The sequence below is a fragment of the Gadus chalcogrammus genome, chromosome 22, assembly GCF_026213295.1.
Source record: "Gadus chalcogrammus isolate NIFS_2021 chromosome 22, NIFS_Gcha_1.0, whole genome shotgun sequence".
In the NCBI taxonomy this organism is placed as follows: domain Eukaryota; kingdom Metazoa; phylum Chordata; class Actinopteri; order Gadiformes; family Gadidae; genus Gadus; species Gadus chalcogrammus.
In genome coordinates, this window is record NC_079433.1 from 365,884 (window position 1) to 388,265 (window position 22,382).

The following is a 22,382-nucleotide window of genomic DNA, read 5'->3' on the forward strand; positions in this document are numbered from 1 at the left end:
ATGGAGACGGACGGGGAGCCCAGCCAGCAGCCCGCCCCCCCCGCTGGGGGCGCGCTGTCCGGGTCCGCCGCGAGACCCTCACCCATGAACTCCATGTCGCTGTACGAGAGACAGGCCGTACAGGTGTGTGTGTGTGTGTGTGTGTGTGTGTGTGTGTGTGTGTGTGTGTGTGGTGTTGTGTGTGTGTGTGTGTGTGTGTGTGTGTGTGTGTGTGTGTGTGTGTGTGTGTGTGTGTGTGTGTGTGTGTGTGTGTGTGACAATGACGTATATATTGTTGATGTATTTGCATTCTAGCGTCAGTGTCATCAGCCTGTCACTCATCCGTGATCACTGGAGCACTAAACATCACTCACCTGCATGTGTAACTTTAAAATAAATGTTCGAAACAGGTCATAGTGTCTATTATAATATTTAATTAATAATATATCTAATGTATAATATATATCTAATGTATATAATATGTATAATATATCAAATGTATATGACGTATGTATAATGTATATAATATGTATAATACATATGTAATGTATATGACGTATGTATTATGTCTAATATATGTAATGTATATGACGTGTGTATAATGTGTATCTGTGTAATGTGTGCTCCAGGCACTGCAGGCCCTGCAGAGACAGCCCAACGCCGCCCAGTACTTCCAGCAGCTGATGCTGCAGCAGCAGATCAACAACGCCCAGCTCCACAGCCTGCAGCAGGTAGGACTGTCCAACCCCTGTACTGTCTAACCCCTGTACTGTACTGTCCAACCCCTGTACTGTACTGTCCAACCCCTGTACTGTCCAACCCCTGTACTGTCCAACCCCTGTACTGTCCAACCCCTGTACTGTACTGTCCAACCCCTGTACTGTACAACCCTGTACTGTACTGTCTAACCCCTGTACTGTCCAACCCCTGTACTGTCCAACCCCTGTACTGTCCGACCCCTGTACTGTCCGACCCCTGTACTGTCCAACCCCTGTACTGCCCAACCCCTGTACTGCCCAACCCCTGTACTGCCCAACCCCTGTACTGTCTAACCCCTGTACTGTACTGTCTAACCCCTGTACTGTACTGTCTAACCCCTGTACTGTACTGTCTAACCCCTGTACTGTACTGTCCAACCCCTGTACTGTCCAACCCCTGTACTGTCCAACCCCTGTACTGTACTGTCCAACCCCTGTGCTGTCCAACCCCTGTACAGTACTGCCCAACCCCTGGACTGCCCAACCCCTGGACTGCCCAACCCCTGGACTGCCCAACCCCTGGACTGCCCAACCCCTGTACTGTCTAACCCCTGTACTGCCCAACCCCTGTACTGCCCAACCCCTGTACTGTACTGTCTAACCCCTGTACTGTACTGCCCAACCCCTGTACTGTCTAACCCCTGTACTGTCTAACCCCTGTACTGTCTAACCCCTGTACTGTCTAACCCCTGTAACTGTCTAACCCCTGTACTGTCTAACCCCTGTACTGTCTAACCCCTGTACTGTCCAACCCCTGTACTGTCCAACCCCTGTACTGTACTGTCTAACCCCTGTACTGTCTAACCCCTGTACTGTCTAACCCCTGTACTGTCTAACCCCTGTACTGTCTAACCCCTGTACTGTCTAACCCCTGTACTGTCTAACCCCTGTACTGTCTAACCCCTGTACTGTCCAACCCCTGTACTGTCCAACCCCTGTACTGTACTGTCTAACCCCTGTACTGTACTGTCTAACCCCTGTACGGTACTGCCTAACCCCTGTACGGTACTGTCTAACCCCTGTACTGTACTGTCTAACCCCTGTACTGTACTGTCCAACCCCTACCTGCTCCTTAAAGGTGTGCTATCATGCTTTTCCGTCGTTCCCTTTGCTTTTTCTGTTGTTTGATGTTTGTAACATGTTTGATTTCCTCCTCTTCCTCTTCCTCTTCCTCTTCCTCTTCCTCCTCCTCCTCTTCCTCAGGCCGGTCTAGCTGCTGGTCGTCAGTCCAGTCCTTCCAGTAGCTCCTCCCCCCTCACTACCACATCAGTAAGTTAGCTTTTATTACTGTTTGCAGCACTTCTACTATCCAGTCTAATCCACTACTGTTAGTACTTCTACACTGTCAGTATACTGGGAGTACTTCTACACTGTCAGTATACTGGGAGTACTTCTACACTGTCAGTATACTGGGAGTACTTCTACACTGTCAGTATACTGGGAGTACTTCTACACTGTCAGTATACTGGGAGTACTTCTACACTGTCAGTATACTGGGAGTACTTCTACACTGTCAGTATACTGGGAGTACTTCTACACTGTCAGTATACTGGGAGTACTTCTACACGGTCAGTATACTGGGAGTCAGTGTTTCCGCTAGAAGTAATTGGTGCCGGTCATGTGACCGGGAAGGTTTCATTTTACCGGTCAAATTGGGAAAAAAAACAGTCGGATATTGTCCGTGTTTATCGCACTTGAAAAAATGGATAGGCAGGCTTTATAAAGAAGAATAAGTGTGTGATCATATTTTGATTCGCCATGGTTGTTAAATACCAGTGCTCCGCAAAGCTTGCCGCCAGCTTTCGCTAGCTTGCCGCCATTTAGTTCATAAACCTACGGTAGTCTATAGGGAGCGTGTCTATGTTCCCCGAGTCCTATGTTCCCCTCTTTGTATGAGACTGGGGAACATAGGACCCTTTTTTTAAAAAGGGTCCTATGTTCCCTGCTTTTCCCAAAAAGGGTCCTATGTTCCCCGATATGTATGTGACCGGGGAACATAGGACCCTTTTTTTAAAAAGGGTTCTATGTTCCCCGGTCTGTTACTTTTTCCACCATTACTGCCAAATTCCGGCCGAGATAACTACCATTGCATGTCTTTACCTTTTGTGGAAGAGGGAGAGACGTCGGAGAACCTGAAACAGTATATTCATACGCCGGTAAATAAACCCCGAGAAGCCCAATCCCTACGAGACCATCCGGAGGCGCACAGAGCTTTTGGCCGTGATATTATTATACAATTATATTATATAAAGAGCTCCGGGAGTCGCAAACGGCAACAATCACTTTCTCCTCCATGCTGCAGTTCACCCCGGACTGCACTGCACTGAGTTGGCCGGTTGAACGCTGATTGGCTGTTACGTTACACATGTCACTCTGTTGAACGCCGATTGGCTGTCATTACGCGAATGCCGCGTCAAAGTTTAAATATTTTTAAAGATTCATAGATTGCGGGGAACATAGGACCCTTTACTGGGAAAAGGGTCCTATGTTCCCCGCTTTTCCCAAAAAGGGTCCTATGCTCCCCGGTATGTATGGCTACAGGGGAACATAGGACCCTTTTTGGGGAAAACCGGAGGACCGGAGGACCTGCTCAATTTTGTTCTGCTCAATGGTTGAATCTCCTCGTGACTGAATGTTTGTATACAGCGCGCATGCTGTAGGAGCGCAGGGTCGATGCGCTCCACTTTTTTCTGTGGAGAACCAGCGCCTTGAACATTAAGCATAAAACAAAACCGGATCGTTTTCGCCCGTTTCGGCTCCGTGTGGACGGGGCCTTATTTCCAATCGGTCATTCTGACCGGAGACATTTACAATTTTCGGTCCTCCTCATTTTTTTCCGGTCAAAGACCGGTAATTACCGGACAACGGGAACTCTGCTGGGAGTACTTCAACACTACACTACTGACCAGCTATAAGACCTCTAACTGGTGCTACTGTTACCGTCATGTTACTGGTTACTCTGGACTGTAGTGGTTATGTTACTGGTTATGCTACTGGTTACTCTGGACTGTAGTGGTTATGTTACTGGTTATGTTACTGGTTACTCTGGACTGTAGTGTTTGTTACTGGTTATGCTACTGGTTACTCTGGACTGTAGTGTTTATGTTACTGGTTACTCTGGACTGTAGTGGTTATGTTACTGGTTATGTTACAGGATACTCTGGACTGTAGTGGTTATGTTACTGGTTATGCTACTGGTTACTCTGGACTGTAGTGGTTATGTTACTGGTTAATCTGGACTGTAGTGGTTATGTTACTGGTTACTCTGGTGGACTGTAGTGGTTATGTTACTGGTTACTCTGGACTGTAGTGGTTATGTTACTGGTTATGTTACTGGTTACTCTGGACTGTAGTGGTTATGTTACTGGTTATGCTACTGGTTACTCTGGACTGTAGTGGTTATGTTACTGGTTACTCTGGTGGACTGTAGTGGTTAAAACTGACCCAGTTGATCCGTTCCCACTAACCTTCCGATTCCTCTCTCCCGCCAGTCCAGTGTTCCCATTTCAGGGGGCGGGGCCATCACCAGCTCACGCCCTATTGGTCAAGGCCCGTCAGCCACGTCAACCATCAGCCAATCGGTGGTGCTCAGTGGGACGGCCGGGAGGCAGGGCCAGATGTACCTGAGGGTCAGACACCCAACCTTTATTAGTCCTTATGAATACATTATTAATCCTTTATTAATCCTTTATTAGTCCTTATGAATACATTATTAATCCTTTATTAATCCTTTATTAGTCCCTATGAATACATTATTAATCCTTTATTAGTCCTTATGAATACATTATTAATCCTTTATTAATCCTTTATTAATCCTTTATTGGTCCTTATGAATACATTATTAATCCTTTATTAATCCTTATGAATACATTATTAATCCTTAATTAGTCCTTATGAATACATTATTAATCCTTTATTAATCCTTATGAATACATTATTAATCCTTAATTAGTCCTTATGAATACATTATTAATCCTTTATTAATCCTTATGAATACATTATTAATCCTTTATTAGTCCTTATGAATACATTATTAATCCTTTATTAGTCCTTATGAATACATTATTAATCCTTTATTAATCCTTTATTAGTCCTTATGAATACATTATTAATCCTTTATTAGTCCTTATGAATACATTATTAATCCTTTATTAATCCTATATTAATCCTTTATTGGTCCTTATGAATACATTAATGACATCCTAGTTGATACCAAACGCTTTATTAGTCCTTATGAATCCTTTATGAATCCTTTATTAATCCTTATGAATGCATTAATGACATCCTAGTGGACACCAAACCTTTATTAGTCCTTATGAATACATTCATGACATCCTAGTGGACACCAAACCTTTATTAGTCCTTATGAATACATTAATGACATTGTAGTTTATACTAAACTATTATTATTAATCATTATTAATACCATGACATTATAGTTGATCCCATGATAGGGCTTTGACTTCGAACTTCGTGATTCGAATATAATTCGAATATCAAAAAATAAATCAAAATTCGAATGAATATTAGGCAGCCCTTAATATTCGAACCTGTTATGGCAGGCCAAGAGGGAGAGACGTCGGAGAACCCGACGCAGTCTGTTCGTAATATTGTAATGACCACGGAATAGGCAGTGAATGAAGTATTGATTAGACAGCGATTTATTAGAAACATAATAAACCGTTGGAACACGCAAGACCGGTAACCATAGCAACGTCGGTAAACAAACCTCGCAAAGCCTAATCCAGGGCTGAATCCGAATGCTCATACTTATAGTATGCATTTTGTAGTACGTCACAAATATAGCGCGTCCGAATTCTCAGTGTGCATTGTGTAGTACGGAAAACGTTTCCGAATACGTACTACCGCCACAGTATACAACGGTAGGTCACTACGTTACCAGACTACCAGAGTCTGGTAACGAACGAAAAAGAGATGAATGACCCGACACCACCAACAGCGGCTTAGAAAGACGTCATAGAAAGCGGCGAAAAACGAGACATTAAAAAGAGTGAAAAAGTAAAGTAAGTAATTAAGTAAAAAGAGACATTTTTAATTTAATGGCAACGATGACAAGACGGAAAACAGGTAACTTATCAAGGTAATTTTGCCGGCATCTGAGGGGAGACACGTCATCTCCAAACATCCGGTGGAGTTTCGGCGATGTTCGGAAGCGTTCAGAGGCGTTCTACGCATAGCTGTAGACCGTACTACACTGTCAAGTGTAGTACGGTCAAGTAGTAGACACTGAACAGAAATAGTATGTACTAAGTATTCGGATTCAGCCCAGGTATTACTGAAGGCATTTAATGGTCAAAATAATATTAATAAATATTTGAATATATTCGATTATTAATATTAATAAACAAACAAACTTCGAATATGATTTTTGGGCAAAAGTCAAAGCCCTATCCCATGATGACGTCATGGTTTATTAATCTCTTTATTATTAATAAAATAACAATATAGTTGATATTAAACTCTTTATTATTAATCATATTAATACAATGACATTATAGTTGATATTAAACGCTTTATTGTTAATCATTATTAGTACCATGAAATTATTGTTGATATTGAACTCTTTATTATTATTAACTATTATAAAATTACGTTATAATTGATATTAAACTCTTTACTATTAATCATAATTAAAACCATGACATCATAGTTGATATTAAACTCTTGATGATGACGTCATGGTGTTAAACTCTTTGATGATGACGTCATGCTGTTAAAATCTTTGATGATGACGTCATGGTGTTATACTCTTTGATGATGACGTCATGGTGTTAAACTCTTGGCTGATGACGTCATGGTGTTAAACTCTGATGATGACGTCATGGTGTTATACTCTTTGATAATGACGTCATGGTGTTATACTCTTTGATGATGACGTCATGGTGTTATACTCTTTGATGATGACGTCATGGTGTTATACTCTTTGATGATGACGTCATGGTGTTATACTCTTTGATGATGACGTCATGGTGTTAAACTCTTTGATGATGACGTCATGGTGTTATACTCTTTGATGATGACGTCATGGTGTTAAACTCTTTGATGATGACGTCATGGTGTTATACTCTTTGATGATGACGTCATGGTGTTAAACTCTGTGATGATGACGTCATGGTGTTATACTCTTTGATGATGACGTCATGGTGTTATACTCTTTGATGATGACGTCATGGTGTTATACTCGTTGATGATGACGTCATGGTGTTAAACCCTTTGATGATGACGTCATGGTGTTATACTCTTTGAGGATGACCTCATGGTGTTAAACTCTTTGATGATGACGTCATGGTGTTATACTCTTTGATGATGACGTCATGGTGTTAAACTCTGTGATGATGACATCATGGTGTTATACTCTTTGATGATGACGTCATGGTGTTAAACTCTGTGATGATGACGTCATGGTGTTATACTCTTTGATGATGACGTCATGGTGTTAAACTCTTTGATGATGACGTCATGGTGATGATGTCGTCATGGTGATCATGTCATCATGGTGTGTGTCCAATCAGGTAAACCGGTCGCTCCGGGCGCCCATCTCCTCCCAGCTCATCTTCATGCCTGGTAACACGGCAACCGTGGCAACCGTTACCCAGCAACCCCAGGCTCAGCAACAACCCATTAAGGAAGTGATGGCCACTTCCTCCTTTGGCATCCAATCAGACAACAACCAGGTGTGTGTGTGTGTGTGTGTGTGTGTGTGTGTGTGTGTGTGTGTGTGTGTGTGTGTGTGTGTGTGTGTGTGTGTGTGTGTGTGTGTGTGTGTGTGTGTGTGTGTGTGTGTGTGTGTGTGTGTGTGTGTGTGTGTGTGACTCTGTGGTCTCTCTGCCCCAGGTCCAGAACCTGGCTCTGAGAGGACCCTCAGACCCTAAGGGTCCCGGGGTGAAGGCCGAGACCTTCGAGAAAATCGACTCAGGTGAGACCAGTAGAGGGACTAGAGACCAGAAGAGGGAGCCCAGTAGAGGAACTACAGGCCAGTAGAGACCAGTAGAGGGACTAGGGACCAGTAGAGGGACTAGAGACCAGTAGAGGGCGACAGACCAGTAGAGGGCTACAGACCAGTAGAGACCAGTAGAGGGACTAGAGACCAATAGAGGGACTAGAGACCAGTAGAGACCAGTATGGACCAGTAGAGGGACTAGAGACCAGTAGAGGGACTAGAGCCCAGTAGAGACCAGTAGAGGGCTACAGACCAGTAGAGACCAGTAAAGGGAGACCAGTGATGAATGCTATCATTATTAAACGGATGCTTTGTTTGTGTCCCTCCCAGTCCCTCACGGTGGGGCCCAGCCCCTCCCCCAGCCTCCCATCAAGCCCCTCCCTCCCCCCCTCCCCCACATCAAGATCCCCTCCTACCCCCAGCCCGCCCACCTCAAGGCCCACCCCCCCCCCTCCCCCTCAATCCCCCTCTCCCAGCTCCTCCTCCACGGCCCGCGCTCCGTCTCCACGGTGACCGCCACTGCCACGGCAACCCACCTCCTGGTGCCTCCGCCCCCCCCACACGGTTACCAGACGACCCTGAAGCCGGGGGCGGGGGCCCTGAAGCCGGGGACGGGGGCCCAGACCCTGGTGGTGCAGCCCCTGCAGAAGGCCTCCCTGGGCCCCGAGAAGCCCCTCCCCATCCAGTCCAAGGGCCCGCAGGGGGTCCGGCCCCCCCTCCAGCTGCCCTCACGCACGCCGCCGCCCATCCGCCCCGCCCCGGCCCCGCCCTCCTCCCTGGCCACGCCCCCGGCGGCCCCGCCCCACATCCCAGTGCAGATCGTGGGCGCCCGGCAGAGCTCGCTGGGCAGCTCGCTGGCCCAGGCCCGGGGGGGGGGGCCGGGGGGCCGGGGGGTGGCGGGGGGGCCCCTGCTCACCGTGGTGGCGGCCATCGCCTTGCGTGAGGGCGGGGTCACGGCGTGCCGAGGGGCGGGGCTTAAGGCACTCCAGTCACCGCAGGAAGTGGCGCCGTTGGCCCGCGTCACTCACGTCCACCCCCAGGCCAATCAGAGCGGGGGGCGGGGCCAGAACGGAGTCCTGACCCCCGGCTCCTCCTCCTCCTCCCAGCCGGTGGGCGCTTCCTCTTCCTCCTCCTCTGCTCTTCCTCCTCCGTCGTCCTCCTCGCAGCTGCGTCCATCTGCGACCCTTCCCCAGGCGCCCGGCGACCAGAGGGGAGCGTTGCCAGGGGTGACTGCCAATGGCAGTGCGGCGGGAGGTCACGGCACACAGGTACAGAGCTAGCTCGTGTTAGCTAGCCTGGGCTTTGAGTAAAATGATATATTATGGTAAGTATCTATGATACAATAAGGTGCAGAGCTAAAGATGTACAGTAAGGCCTTGCTTGATCAACCTCTGGTTTAAAGCTGCACTGGGCTTCTTCTGGCCGCTAGAGGGCAGCAGAGTTCAGTCCGGTTCTAACTGCACTTGGGAACTGTTTCCAGGGGAGGCAGACGACTGGATCGTTGAAGAGGAAGTCTGAATCCAGCTCGGCCAATGGGGAGGAAGGCCCTGCCCCGGCGCGGCTCCAACCAATCAGAGATCTTCCGTCAGCGCTCTCGACCGCTGCCGTTGAAGCAGGTAAAACCATGGATCAGCGGTCGTTTCCTCCCGTGACCCTCAGCGATCATCTGTTAGTCATTACCAATAATCCAGTTGAGATCTGTGGTCACATGACGGGTCCCTTAGCCAAAACAACTGCATCACTCCGATAACGACCGGAACCCTCTCCTCCTCCTCCCTCCCCCCTCTCTCTCCTCCTCCTCCTCCTCCTCCTCCTCCCTCCCCCCTCTCTCTCCTCCTCCTCCTCCTCCTCCTACTCCCCCCCCTCTCTCTCCTCCTCCCTCCCCCCTCTCTGTTCTCCTCCCCCTCTCTCTCTCCTCCTCCCTCCCCCCTCTCTGTTCTCCTCCCCCCTCTCTCTCCTCCTCCCTCCCCTCCTCCCCCCTCTCTGTCCTCCTCCCCCCTCTCTCTCCTCCTCCCTCCCCCCTCTCTGTTCTCCTCCCCCCTCTCTCTCCTCCTCCCTCCCCTCCTCCCCCCTCTCTGTCCTCCTCCCCCCTCTCTCTCCTCCTCCCTCCCCCCTCTCTCTCCTCCTCTCTGTTCTCCTCCCTCCCCCTCTCTCTCCTCCTCTCTGTTCTCCTCCCCCCTCTCTCTCCTCCTCCCTCCCCTCATCCCCCCTCTCTGTTCTCCTCCCCCCTCCTCCCTCCTCCTCCCTCCTCCTCCCTCCCCCCTCTCTGTTCTCCTCCCCCCTCTCTTTCCTCCTCCCTCCCCTCCTCCCCCCTCTTTGTTCTCCTCCCTCCCCCCTCTCTCTCCTCCTCCCTCCCCTCCTCCCCCTCTCTGTCCTCCTCCCCCCTCTCTCTCCTCCTCCCTCCCCTCCTCCCCCCTCTCTCTCCTCCTCCCTCCCCCTCTCTCTCCTCCTCTCTGTTCTCCTCCCCCTCTCTCTCCTCCTCCCTCCCCCCTCTCTGTTCTCCTCCCCCCTCTGTCTCCCCCTCCCTCCCCCCTCTCTGTTCTCCTCCCCCCTCTCTCTCCTCCTCCCTCCCCCCTCTCTGTTCTCCTCCCCCCTCTCTCTCCTCCTCCCTCCCCCCTCTCTGTTCTCCTCCCCCCTCTCTCTCCTCCTCCCTCCCCCCTCTCTGTTCTCCTCCCCCCTCCTCCCTCCTCCTCCCTCCTCCTCCCTCCCCCCTCTCTGTTCTCATCCCCCCCCTCTCTCCTCCTCCCTCCCCCCTCTCTGTTCTCCTCCCCCCTCTCTCTCCTCCTCCCTCCCCCCTCTCTGTTCTCCTCCCCCCTCTCTCATCCTCCTCCCTCCCCCCTCTGTTCTCCTCCCCCCTCTCTCTCCTCCTCCCTCCCCCCTCTCTGTTCTCCTCCCCCCTCTCTCTCCTCCTCCCTCCCCTCCTCCCCCCTCTCTCTCCTCCCCCCTCCCCTCCTCCCCCCTCTCTGTTCTCCTCCCTCCTCCTCCCTCCCCCCTCTTTGTTCTCATCCCCCCTCTCTCTCCTCCTCCCTCCCCTCCACCCCCCTCTCTCTCCTCCTCCCTCCCCTCCTCCCCCCTCTCTCTCCTCCCCCCTCCCCTCATCCCCCCTCTCTGTTCTCCTCCCCCCTCTCTCTCCTCCTCCCTCCCCTCCTCCCCCCCTCTCTCTCCTCCCCCCTCTCCTCTCCTCCCCCCTCCCCTCATCCCCCCTCTCTGTTCTCCTCCCCCCTCTCTCTCCTCCTCCCTCCCCTCCTCCCCCCTCCCCTCATCCCCCCTCTCTGTTCTCCTCCCCCCCCTCTCTCTCCTCCTCCCTCCCCTCCTCCCCCCTCTCTCTCCTCCCCCCTCCCCTCATCCCCCCTCTCTGTTCTCCTTCCTCCCCCTTTCTCCTTCTCTTCCCTCTTATTGTCTCCTCTTCCTCCCCATCTCTCTCCCCCTCTCCCCTACTAGGCCCTGGTTTGAATCCCCCCGCCCCCTCCCTGCCGCTGTCCATCACCCGGGTGGGCGTCGGCCAGCTGGAGAAGGCCCCGCCCCCCCAGGCTGTGGTGAAGCCCCAGGTGCTTACTCACCTCATCGAGGGCTTCGTCATACAGGAAGGGGCGGAGCCATTCCCGGTGAGTCTCTCTGATTGGTCCACTTTATTTGTTAAGGTATTTTTTGATAGTTTGTTTTATCGTTTATAAAACAACGACAGAGATTGTTAATCTGCTGCTTCCGTCTAATTCAAGAATAAAACTTAGAGTAATGATAATAATGGACAGCTGTACTGTTGCCTCAAACGCACAAAATCTGAAAATATATTTTGGTTGTGTTTGATTGACAGGTATGTGGACCAGTGAAGGAACCAGCGGGGGAGGGATTGACCAGTGACTTTCCAGACGTCAACAGCCAATCAGACACAGTAACCACAGCAACAGGTGACGCCCTCTTTAACCCCAGTTTGATATAACAGAATCCAGGATAACCAGTTTAAACCGGAACACGTTGTACATCTCTGGAAAGTTCCTTAAATTATACTCTACTCTCAAACAGTGTTGGGAACGTTACTTGAAAGAGTAATTAGTTATAGTTACTCACTATTTGTTCCAAAAGGTAACTGAGTTAGTAATTGAATTACTCTATAATAAAAGTAACTAGTTACCAGGGAAAGTAACTATTTTCATTATTGTAAAAAAGAAAGTTGCTATCTGTCAAAGAATTGGGATTTTTCTGAGCAGTTTTCAGTCAGCCTTAATGTGTTAAATGGTTGAACTGCCCATTTAAGGCCCTGATATACTTCAAACTGAATTTTAATTTGCTTGGTTGTAAAGGCTGTGGAACAACTGCCGAATATTACACAAAATGCCAACTTTTCATCGGATGCTCCGGACTCGCCGTTTCTGCTGCTTCTTTTAATCTGTTTGGTGTGTGTGTGTGGTGCGTGTGTGTGTGTGTGTGTGTGTGTGTGTGTGGTGCGTGTGTGTGTGGCGCGCGTGTCCTGGCTTGTGTGCAGAAACATTGGCTCCGATTGGCTACCATGAAACATGACTCTGCCTTAGCCAATCATAATTGCTTATCTCGTTGTTAACCCAGCCAGTCTCCTCACTAGCAGTTTTATTCAATCAATTCATAGTAACGCACAGCATTTAACGTACAGTAACGGTAACAGCGTTGTAACGATGGAAACAGCAATTAGTTTGATTACCCTGTTACTGAAAAAATAACAGCGTTACCCAACGCCGTTATTTTAAACGGCGTCATTACAAACATGATCCTAAATTCTACTTTTCTCTTCTCTACTATCTATTGTGAAAAGTGCTTCCTTTCCGTTCCTGTCTGTGTGAAGCACCGTGACGGGTCTGTGTTGGAAGGAAGCTGTAAAGTTAACGTGAAACAGCACTTAGCATGGTGTAGCATCTTTACTAGCAATCTTTGTTGTGTTTAGGGAATAGGTTAACCTAGTGGTAGTTAGTGCTTGACACTTGGTTCTATGAACATCTTTACTGTACTAACAGAGGTATATTGTTTTTCTTTCTCCTGAGAAATGGACTTATTGTAAGTCGCTTTGGATAAAACGCCCTGAATGTAAAATGTAAATGTAAAGTTACGCTGTCTGTTTACCTCTGCCCTCTGGCGTCCCCTAGTGTTGAAGTGTGAGTACTGCGGCAGTCTGGCCCCCGCCCGCCAGTTCAGAGGAACCCGCCGCTTCTGCTCCATGTCCTGCGCCAAGAGGTCAGCCCCTACCCACACGACCTTTGACCCCCACGACCTTTGCCCCTTACAACCTCTATATTGTATTCTTTCAGTTTTTAATTGAACATCTTCAATTTGTGATCAATTTACATTTAAGAATAATCTTAATAGTCCACTAATTAGCGCGCAGTAATCTGCTAAATGATGCATTTATTAATTAGCAATTGTAGAGAACTCCTCATGCAACTAATTTCTTCACCTAGTCGCCTAGCAACCGGTTTTGATCGTCCTCAGGTACAACGTCAGCTTCCGCCTGAAACACAGCCAGGGTCAAGGCCAGGGTCAAGGTCGCCATCATCACCCCCAAGGTCACCACTCGGACGGGGAAGGAGTGGTTGCTAGGAGACGGGTCCCCCACAGGACCAGCTCGGAGATCGCCAGCGCACGGATTGCTGGCCGCGCCCTACCTGCCCAGGTGAGGTCATAGGTCACAGGTCAATGTGAGGTCATAGGTTACCTGTCCAGGTGAGGACATAGGTCAATGTGAGGTCATAGGTGACCTGTCCAGGTGAGGACATAGGTCAATGTGAGGTCAGAGGTTACCTGTCCAGGTGAGGACATAGGTCAATGGGAGGTCATAGGTTACCTGTCCAGGTGAAGACATAGGTCAATGTGGGGTCAGAGGTTACCTCTCCAGGTGGCTCTGGAGGCCCTCAGGGCTGTAGGGGTCCCCCTGGGGGCCCTCGGGGATGTAGGGGTCCCCCTGGTGGCCCTCGGGGCTGTAGGGGTCCCTCGGGGATGTAGGGGTCCCCCTGGGGGCCCTCAGGGCTGTAGGGGTCCCCCTGGGGGGCCTCGGGGCTGTAGGGGTCTCTCAGGGCTGTAGGGGTCTCTCAGGGCTGTAGGGGCCCCCTTGGGGGCCCTCGGGGCTGTAGGGGTCACTCAGGGCTGTAGGGGTCCCCCTGGGGGCCCTCCGGGCTGCAGGGGTATCTCAGGGCTGCAGGGGTCTCTCAGGGCTGTAGGGGTCCCCCTGGGGGCCCTCTGGGCTGTAGGGGTCTCTCAGGGCTGTAGGGGTCTCTCAGGGCTGTAGCGGTCCACCTGGGTGCCCTCGGGGCTGTAGGGGTCTCTCAGGGCTGTAGGGGTCCCCCTTGGGGCCCTCGGGGCTGTAGGGGTCCCCCTTGGGGCCCTCTGGGCTGTATGGGGTCCCCCTCGGGGCCCTCGGGGCTGTAGGGGGGAACCAGAGCAGACCGGCTCAAACAGGAAGGAGAACCTTTATTCTTATGTATGCAATCTGTAGGGGGGGTTTCATGAAGTCATCTTCCTCCGCCCCCCCCCCCCCCCCCCCCCCCCAGTGCCGCTCAGAGTCTAGCCAATCAGACGACGGTTCCAGCATCGACGAGGAAGAAGATGACGAGGACGAAGATGAGGAAGATGAACATGATGAGCCCATGTCACTATCTCCCGCCAACTCTCCTTCCTGCACACAGGCCCCGCCCCCTCCTCCACTCCCATTGGACGGCCCTGCTAGCCCCGCCCACTGGAGTGTGGAGGAAGTGTCTCAGTTCATTTCCTCTCTGCAAGGTCGGAAACTCTTCATATCAAACATATCCATCTTTATAAAAACACCTTCCTTTAGAAACAGATTAAATATAAATAGGATTTGTATTAATTTGTACACTAATAAAATGAATGAATGTAAAAAGGATTATACTCCTAAACTACAACCACACTCCTAAATATTGCAGTCTGTGTATTGGATTATATTCATACTTCAGTCTTTGGTCTTTTTAACAGTGTAATTATCTGGTTATTGATTAAAATATTGAATTGTAGACTTATGTTCTCTTCTACTCCTCCTCCTCCTCCTCCTCCTCCTCCTCTTCCTCTCGTGCTTCCTGTCAGGCTGTGAGGAGTTGAGCTCACACTTCCTGTCCCAGGAGATTGACGGACAGGCGCTCCTGCTACTCAGAGAGGAACACCTCATGTCCACCATGAACATCAAGCTAGGTCCCGCCCTCAAGATCTGCGCCCACATTAACACTCTCAGAGACTGACACCGGATTGGTCCAGACTCCCCGGTCCTCGGCCAATCCCATTGTGCTGCGGTCCACAGGAAGTGGGCTGCACGACGGCGCCACGTCCTGATTCACACGGCGAGTAAAACGCAGATGGCTTCCTTCTTTCTTTTAAGTAAACGTAGGATACTTTCAAAAAAACCCGCTCCTCCTCCTCCGGCGGTCCTACCCCTGGTAGGAAACGATCTGGAGGGTTCCCCTCCGTTACGTCCCTCACTTCCTGTTGTGGAAGTCCCCCTGCGGTCTGTAGCTCTAATCCTGGGGGGTGGGGCCGTTTGGGGGGGGGGGGGGGCGCTACGGGTGGTCGTGAGGAGGGGGAGGGGCTCAGACCCGCCTCTCGCCATGGGCGATCTTGGGGGGTCTCCTTTGTGTTGTAATGTTTGGATCCACGTTGCTTGTCCCACTGCCTTGTTTAAGCTGTAAAGAAATCACTTTTTTATGCTATCTGTCAACTTGGTGGCCTTCTTTAGTAGCCTCTATTGTTCCAGACGAAGAAACGTCTTCTTTTGAAAACTGCTTTTCATCTCATCGCTTCTATTTTATATCTGAACTTTTTCACGAGTTATGCTTGACGTCAACATTAGTTGCCTTTTGTGAGAATCCACCCAGCGGCAGCGGCTGCGTGGGCTACAAACAGCCAGAACGAAGAAAGGGTTTGTGTCTTCCCTAGAGCTCTGTGGAATAGAACTGTGTATTTATATATTTATCCATACATTTCTAGTGTTAGCTAGCTTTGCTAGCAGTGAGCGGTTACAAATGCTGACTGTTTTTTTCCAAACGGTAATAATCGATGTTAGTGTTTACATTTAAAGTTCCTCTTGATATTTCAAGCCTCATCATGTGTATCATATCTGTGATTTCATTCAAAAGTAATTTCAGAAAATGACTAACCCCAACGTAGTTTTCCAATCTTAAGGGAAGTCCGAAAGGGTTTGAAGCACTTTGTAGCAGCTCCGGGTGAACTCCCGGTCCGATGAAACGTTTTGTTATCAACAGAAACGCCTCAATGCTCGAAACCTTTCCAAACGCCACAAAATCGTAATGTTTTCAGAAGAACACAAAGCTGGGATGAAACGAGAGAGATTTGAATCGATAATGAAGGGTTAGAAGAAATACGTAAATTATTGTCATGAAATAAACGACACTGATAACAATTCTATAACAGTTGTGGTCTTTCTTGTGAGTTATTGGAGATTTTTTAAATCAATCTTATTTTATTTATTTCCAAAAATGCTTCAAATTGCACCATCTAGATGTAAGGCAAATTAAATTGTGCAAAATTATGCAAGCGTTTATGAAATGATTTACCTTTTTTATGTTAAAAATCAACCATCCACCTCACACACACACCTATACAGAACACTGACAGCCTTCTGTTGACCACTGTCTTACACAATCCCTTAACTGTCTTACACAATCCCTAAACTGTTACATAATCCCTAAATTGTCTTACACTATCCCTAAACTGTCTTAAGCTAACCCATAACTGAGATGGTGAGTTAAGGGAAAACTGAATCGTATCGAATCAAACCCCCAGTGGTAGCAATCAGGATTACAGCAGGTTATTATATTAGAATATAATTATCTTATAACCCTTTTGATATATAAGATTCAATACATATTACAAAATGTTAAACAATAATAGTTCTTTGGGCTACATGTACATACATTACAAACGGTAGATGTGTGCACTTCATATATTAATCTTTTATAATCATATATAATATATATCTTTAATGTACAGCACAGCAACTGGTCTCCAAAGCCGCAAAACGTCTTTAAAATGGCCGCTGTAGTCATGGCGACGGCTCCAGACGTTCGTCCAAAGGACCAACTGACGAACAGCAAAGTTTGAACCGCTCTCGTCCAATGGCAGGCCACGGGTGTACGGCGGGTCCAGCAACGTTCCGAGCTCCCGATCCAATCACATGACGGTGTAGACGTGGTCGGAGGGGCGGAGGGGCGGGGCCTGCTGGACCGGGTGGAGGGGCACCTGGATCACCTCGTGCTCCATGACGTTGAGTTCCTCGGGGGCTGGGGGTCAGACAGGTAGAGGTCAGAGGTCAGCCCAGGGCGGGGGGCCACTCGCCCATGTCATGATCAGAGTTCACCTGGACTCCCCCCTTAAGCCCCCAGTTCACCTGGACTCCCCCCTTAAGCCCCCAGTTCAACTGGAATCCCCCCTTAACTCCCCAGTTCACCTGGACTCCCCCCTTAAGCCCCCAGGTCCCTCTTACACACTTATAGTACGTTGTACCTCCTGGCGCTTAAAAGTGCTTAGTCCTTAGCATGGTGTAGCATCTTTACCTAGCTATCTGGGTTGTATACGGGGAATGGGTTAACCTAGCTATCTGTATACGGGGAATGGGTTAACCTAGCTATCTGTATACGGGGAATGGGTTAACCTAGCTATCTGTATACAGGGAATGGGTTAACCTAGCTATCTGTATACAGGGAATGGGTTATCCTAGCTATCTGTATACGGGGAATGGGTTATCCTAGCTATCTGTATACGGGGAATGGGTTATCCTAGCTATCTGTATACAGGGAATGGGTTAACCTAGCTATCTGTATACAGGGAATGGGTTAACCTAGCTATCTGTATACGGGGAATGGGTTAACCTAGCTAACTGTATACAGGGAATGGGTTAACCTAGCTAACTGTATACAGGGAATGGGTTAACCTAGCTATCTGTATACAGGGAATGGGTTAACCTAGCTATCTGGGTTGTATACGGGGAATGGGTTAACCTAGCTATCTGTATACGGGGAATGGGTTATCCTAGCTATCTGTATACAGGGAATGGGTTAACCTAGCTATCTGTATACGGGGAATGGGTTATCCTAGCTATCTGTATACAGGGAATGGGTTAACCTAGCTATCTGTGTCTTATACTGGGAATGGGTTAACCTAGCTATCTGTGTCTTATACTGGGAATGGGTTAACCTAGCTATCTGTGTTGTATACAGGGAAAGGGTTATCATAGCTATCTGTGTTGTATACAGGGAAAGGGTTATCATAGCTATCTGTGTTGTATACGGGGAATGGGTTAACCTAGCTATCTGTGTTGTATACAGGGAAAGGGTTATCATAGCTATCTGTGTTGTATACGGGGAATGGGTTAACCTAGCTATCTGTGTTGTATACAGGGAAAGGGTTATCATAGCTATCTGTGTTGTATACAGGGAATGGGTTAACCTAGCTATCTGTATACAGGGAATGGGTTAACCTAGCTATCTGTATACAGGGAATGGGTTAACCTAGCTATCTGGGTTGTATACGGGGAATGGGTTAACCTAGCTATCTGTATACGGGGAATGGGTTATCCTAGCTATCTGTATACAGGGAATGGGTTAACCTAGCTATCTGTATACGGGGAATGGGTTATCCTAGCTATCTGTATACAGGGAATGGGTTAACCTAGCTATCTGTGTCTTATACTGGGAATGGGTTAACCTAGCTATCTGTGTCTTATACTGGGAATGGGTTAACCTAGCTATCTGTGTTGTATACAGGGAAAGGGTTATCATAGCTATCTGTGTTGTATACAGGGAAAGGGTTATCATAGCTATCTGTGTTGTATACGGGGAATGGGTTAACCTAGCTATCTGTGTTGTATACAGGGAAAGGGTTATCATAGCTATCTGTGTTGTATACGGGGAATGGGTTAACCTAGTTATCTGTGTTGTATACGGGGAACCTAGCTAAGACGATGACGAAGTCTATGCGACACACCATCGTCTTCTTCCTCATTCATGTCATCCGGTATAATTGATACGATTGGCTATGAGCCACGTACAGACTCATATGATAGACATTCGTAGCGCCCAAATAAACGGCTCCGGCCAATCGTAAACCACGCCTCAAATACGAGAAAATGAATGTGTGGTTCCCCAGACCTCTTCTCGATGTTGATTGAGGAGAGGTCTGGCGTTAGCCAGGCTAATGTATCCTCACTGCACCCACAGCGTTATCTGGTTGTTTCTCTTCCTCTGACTCATTGTGAGCGTCTCTGGTTAAAGCGTCTGCTCTCCGCCCTGAAGGTAAGCGTCTCGTCCTCCAGCGTCCCACTAGAGACCCCGAGGCCAGCGGAGGCGTTCGTAGCGTCGCGCCGCGAGACCACGGGTTCGGCACGGGGGTCTTTTGACGAGCGCGTCGCCCCCGCGGTAACAACCAATCAGCGGTGGGCACTCACCGTCAATGCCCCGCAAGTCCCGCCCCCGGTCCGGCCTCCGCGACCTCCGGAGCGACGGCTGCGGGGGGCCCCCGCGGGCGGGGCCCCGGTGGGATGGGCAGCCCCGCAGCAGGCAGACGGCCAGCAGGGTGGCGGCGGAGGCCAATAGGAGCAGGACAGGCACGATGATCACTTCCTGTTCGTAGACCCGGACCACTGAGGGATGGGGGGGGTGACAGGAAGTGAGGGGTTCATTATTAAGAGAGGCAGGCCATGAGGCCAGGGGCCTTCTGTCACCTGGGGCCTAGACCCAGGGCCTTCTGTCACCAGGGGCCCCTGACCCAGGGCCTTCTGTCACCAGGGGCCCAGACCCAGGGGCCTTCTGTCACCAGGGGCCCCAGACCCAGGGGCCTTCTGTCACCAGGGGCCCCAGACCCAGGGCCTTCTGTCACCAGGGGCCCAGACCCAGGGGCCTTCTGTCACCAGGGGCCCCAGACCCAGGGCCTTCTGTCACCAGGGGCCCAGACCCAGGGGCCTTCTGTCACCAGGGGCCCCTGACCCTTCCATCACCAGGGGCCCCAGACCCAGACCCTTCTGTCACCAGGGGCCCCAGACCCTTCTGTCACCAGGGGCCCAGACCCAGGGCCTTCTGTCACCAGGGGCCCTCCCCCTCCTCCTCGAGGGCGCGGCGGGGGTCAGACGGCGTGGAGCCGTGACGACACAGATAAGATAAGATGAGGAGACGGAGAGCGGTAAGGGCTCCGGAAGGAGGTCCAGTGTGTGCACGGCAGCGATGGTCATCCAGAGGAGGAGGTCGCCTCCCCGACCCTCAGAGCGCGGATGGGTCTGCTCTCAGAACTTGTTCCCATGGAGACGCCCATTAGGTGTTCAGGAGATCTGTCCCTCCGGCCCAGTGGTGTCCACCAATCAGAGGAGGAGAGAGGAGGAGGAGGAGGAGAGAGGAGGAGGAGGAGGAGGAGGGGTGGGAGGAGGAGGAGGAGGAGGAGGAGGAGGGAGGAGCGAGAGGAGGAGGGAGGAGGAGCGAGAGAAGGAGGGGGAGGAGGGAGGAGGAGCGGGAGGAGGAGGAGGAGCGAGAGGAGGGGGAGCGGGAGGGGGAGGAGGAGGAGGGAGGAGGAGCAGGAGGAGGAGGGGGGGGAGGAGGAGGGGGAGGAGGGAGGGGGAGGAGGAGGAGGAGGAGGAGGAGGGGGGGGGGGGGGGAGCAGGAGGAGGAGGGGGAGGGAGGGGGAGGAGGAGGGAGGAGGAGGAGAGGAGGGCGAGGAGGGGGAGAGCAGGGGGAGGAGGGGGAGCGGGAGAGGGAGGAGGAGGAGAGGAGGGGGGGAGCAGGAGGAGGAGGGGGAGGAGGGGGGGGAGGGAGGAGGAGGAGGAGGAGGAGGGGGGGAGGGAGGAGGAGGAGGAGGAGGAGGAGGGAGGAGGAGGAGGAGAGGAGGGGGGGAGGAGGAGGTTGATAGACAACGAGGAGAGAGGAGGAGGGTAGATAAAGAGAGAGGAGGAGGAGAAGGAGGATAGACGAGGAGGAGGATAGACGAGGAGGAGGAGGAGGAAGATCACATCGGACTCACCACATAAGTTGTCTCCTGACACACATCTGTCGTCTGTGGAGTTAGAAGTCATCCTGTAGGGAGAGGGAAGGAGGGGGCACTCGGGTCAACAGGGTGCATCAGACAGTGATCTTTGACCTTGTCAGCCTGCCACTGAACCAGAGGTAGGTCTCCCGCTGTACCCGCTGTACGTACCGCCAGCATGCCACCGCATTCCACCTTCAAGCTATACTTATACTTGACACACCTTCACACGGCCGTATGCAAATCCGCAAACAGATACTCAAGGAGTTCTATTTAGAGATCATTCAGCAACAGCCTCTGACCTAACCCTAACCCTCTGACCTACAAACTCCCAGACGCTCTCTTCAAGGAAACAATGGAGTTATTTAACCGGTGGGACGACATGACGAAGCAGAAAAATAAACTATCGGTTATTTCGTTTTGTATTGGTCTCAGTACTATTATTATCAGTGACCCCTCTTCCACAGTCTAAAATCAACCCTTAAAGTGTATTTGTGATCTGCTGATACAGATTCTGCTGTAGGATTGCATATCAGTGGGCCTTTATGAAAGGTAATATAACGTGATGACAGCATGACATAATTTCTCATCGACTTATGAACTCAGCAGTGTTATTGTTTGTTATACGTCCCGGCCCTTAATGAACACACTTATTATAAGTTGTACGTCCTTGCACTTAAAAACAGTCCTTAGTATGTTGTAGCATCTTACCCTAGCCATCTCTGTAGTATACGGAGAATGGGTTAACCTAGTGATAGATAGTGCTTGGCACTTGGTTCTATGAACATCCTTACTGTACCGACAGAGATATATTGTTGTTTCCCTTTCTTCTGACAAATGGACTTATTGTAAGTCGCCCTGGAGAAAAGCATCTGCTTAATGCCCTGAATTAAAATGTTATTGTAATGAATGTTCATGATAAGCATATTGTATTAGTGAAAGGCAAGCTGTTCCACGAGGACGGGAGCAGTTTGGACCAGTTGGATCCAGGTGGAACCAGTTGGATCGAGGTGGAACCAGTCGGGACCAGTTGGGCGCGAGGCGGGAAAATAACAGACCGGTGAATAAAGACGACCAATTCTGTGGTGAATTAGGTGGGTGGTTTCACCATAATGTGAGATATCAATCATATTATTTCACATTATCCATAGCCAATATATCTTCCGTTAGGATGAACATTACTTCAGAGATGCTATCTCAGACTCTGGACGTGTTTTGGTTCCGGTTCCAGCGGCCATCGTCTCTGGAATTATTAACTCCCCCCTTCTTTGTACCGTCCAAAATCTTTTCGCTAAAGTTAACTGTCGCCGCCATTTTCTTTTCTGAGTGCTTCCACTTGACCACTGTACTGGAGGACCGCGGTCCAAAGGCCCGCAGTCCCAAGACCACGGGACCGCAGCCCCAGGACCGCATGACCAGAGCCCCAGGACCGCAGCCCCAGGACCGCATGACCAGAGCCCCAGGACCGCATGACCAGAGCCCCAGGACCGCATGACCAGAGCCCCAGGACCGCAGCCCCAGGACCAGAGCCCCAGGACCAGAGCCCTAGGACCAGAGCCCCAGGACCGCATGACCGCAGACCCCAGGACCGCAGCCCCAGGACCGCAGCCCCAGGACCGCAGCCCCAGGGAACGAATCTAACGAGTAAGAAAACGTGATGAAACGCGAAGCTCTGATAACTACTGGAGATG

The 22,382-nt window shown here is 50.3% G+C and overlaps 1 protein-coding gene across 1 annotated transcript; it reads left to right on the top strand.

The window, feature by feature from the left end:
* LOC130376138 (polyhomeotic-like protein 1) lies at positions 1-15,189 on the top strand. Its single transcript, XM_056583357.1, has 15 exons — positions 1-123; positions 609-710; positions 1,941-2,006; positions 4,229-4,366; positions 7,271-7,432; positions 7,593-7,674; positions 8,029-8,066; positions 8,175-8,966; positions 9,179-9,314; positions 11,140-11,303; positions 11,513-11,606; positions 12,813-12,900; positions 13,156-13,336; positions 14,211-14,439; positions 14,761-15,189. The coding sequence occupies exons 1-15, from the start codon at positions 1-3 to the stop codon at positions 14,910-14,912; spliced, it is 2,547 nt and encodes an 848-aa protein (XP_056439332.1). The 3' UTR covers positions 14,913-15,189.
* Positions 15,190-22,382: the final 7,193 nt, after the last annotated feature.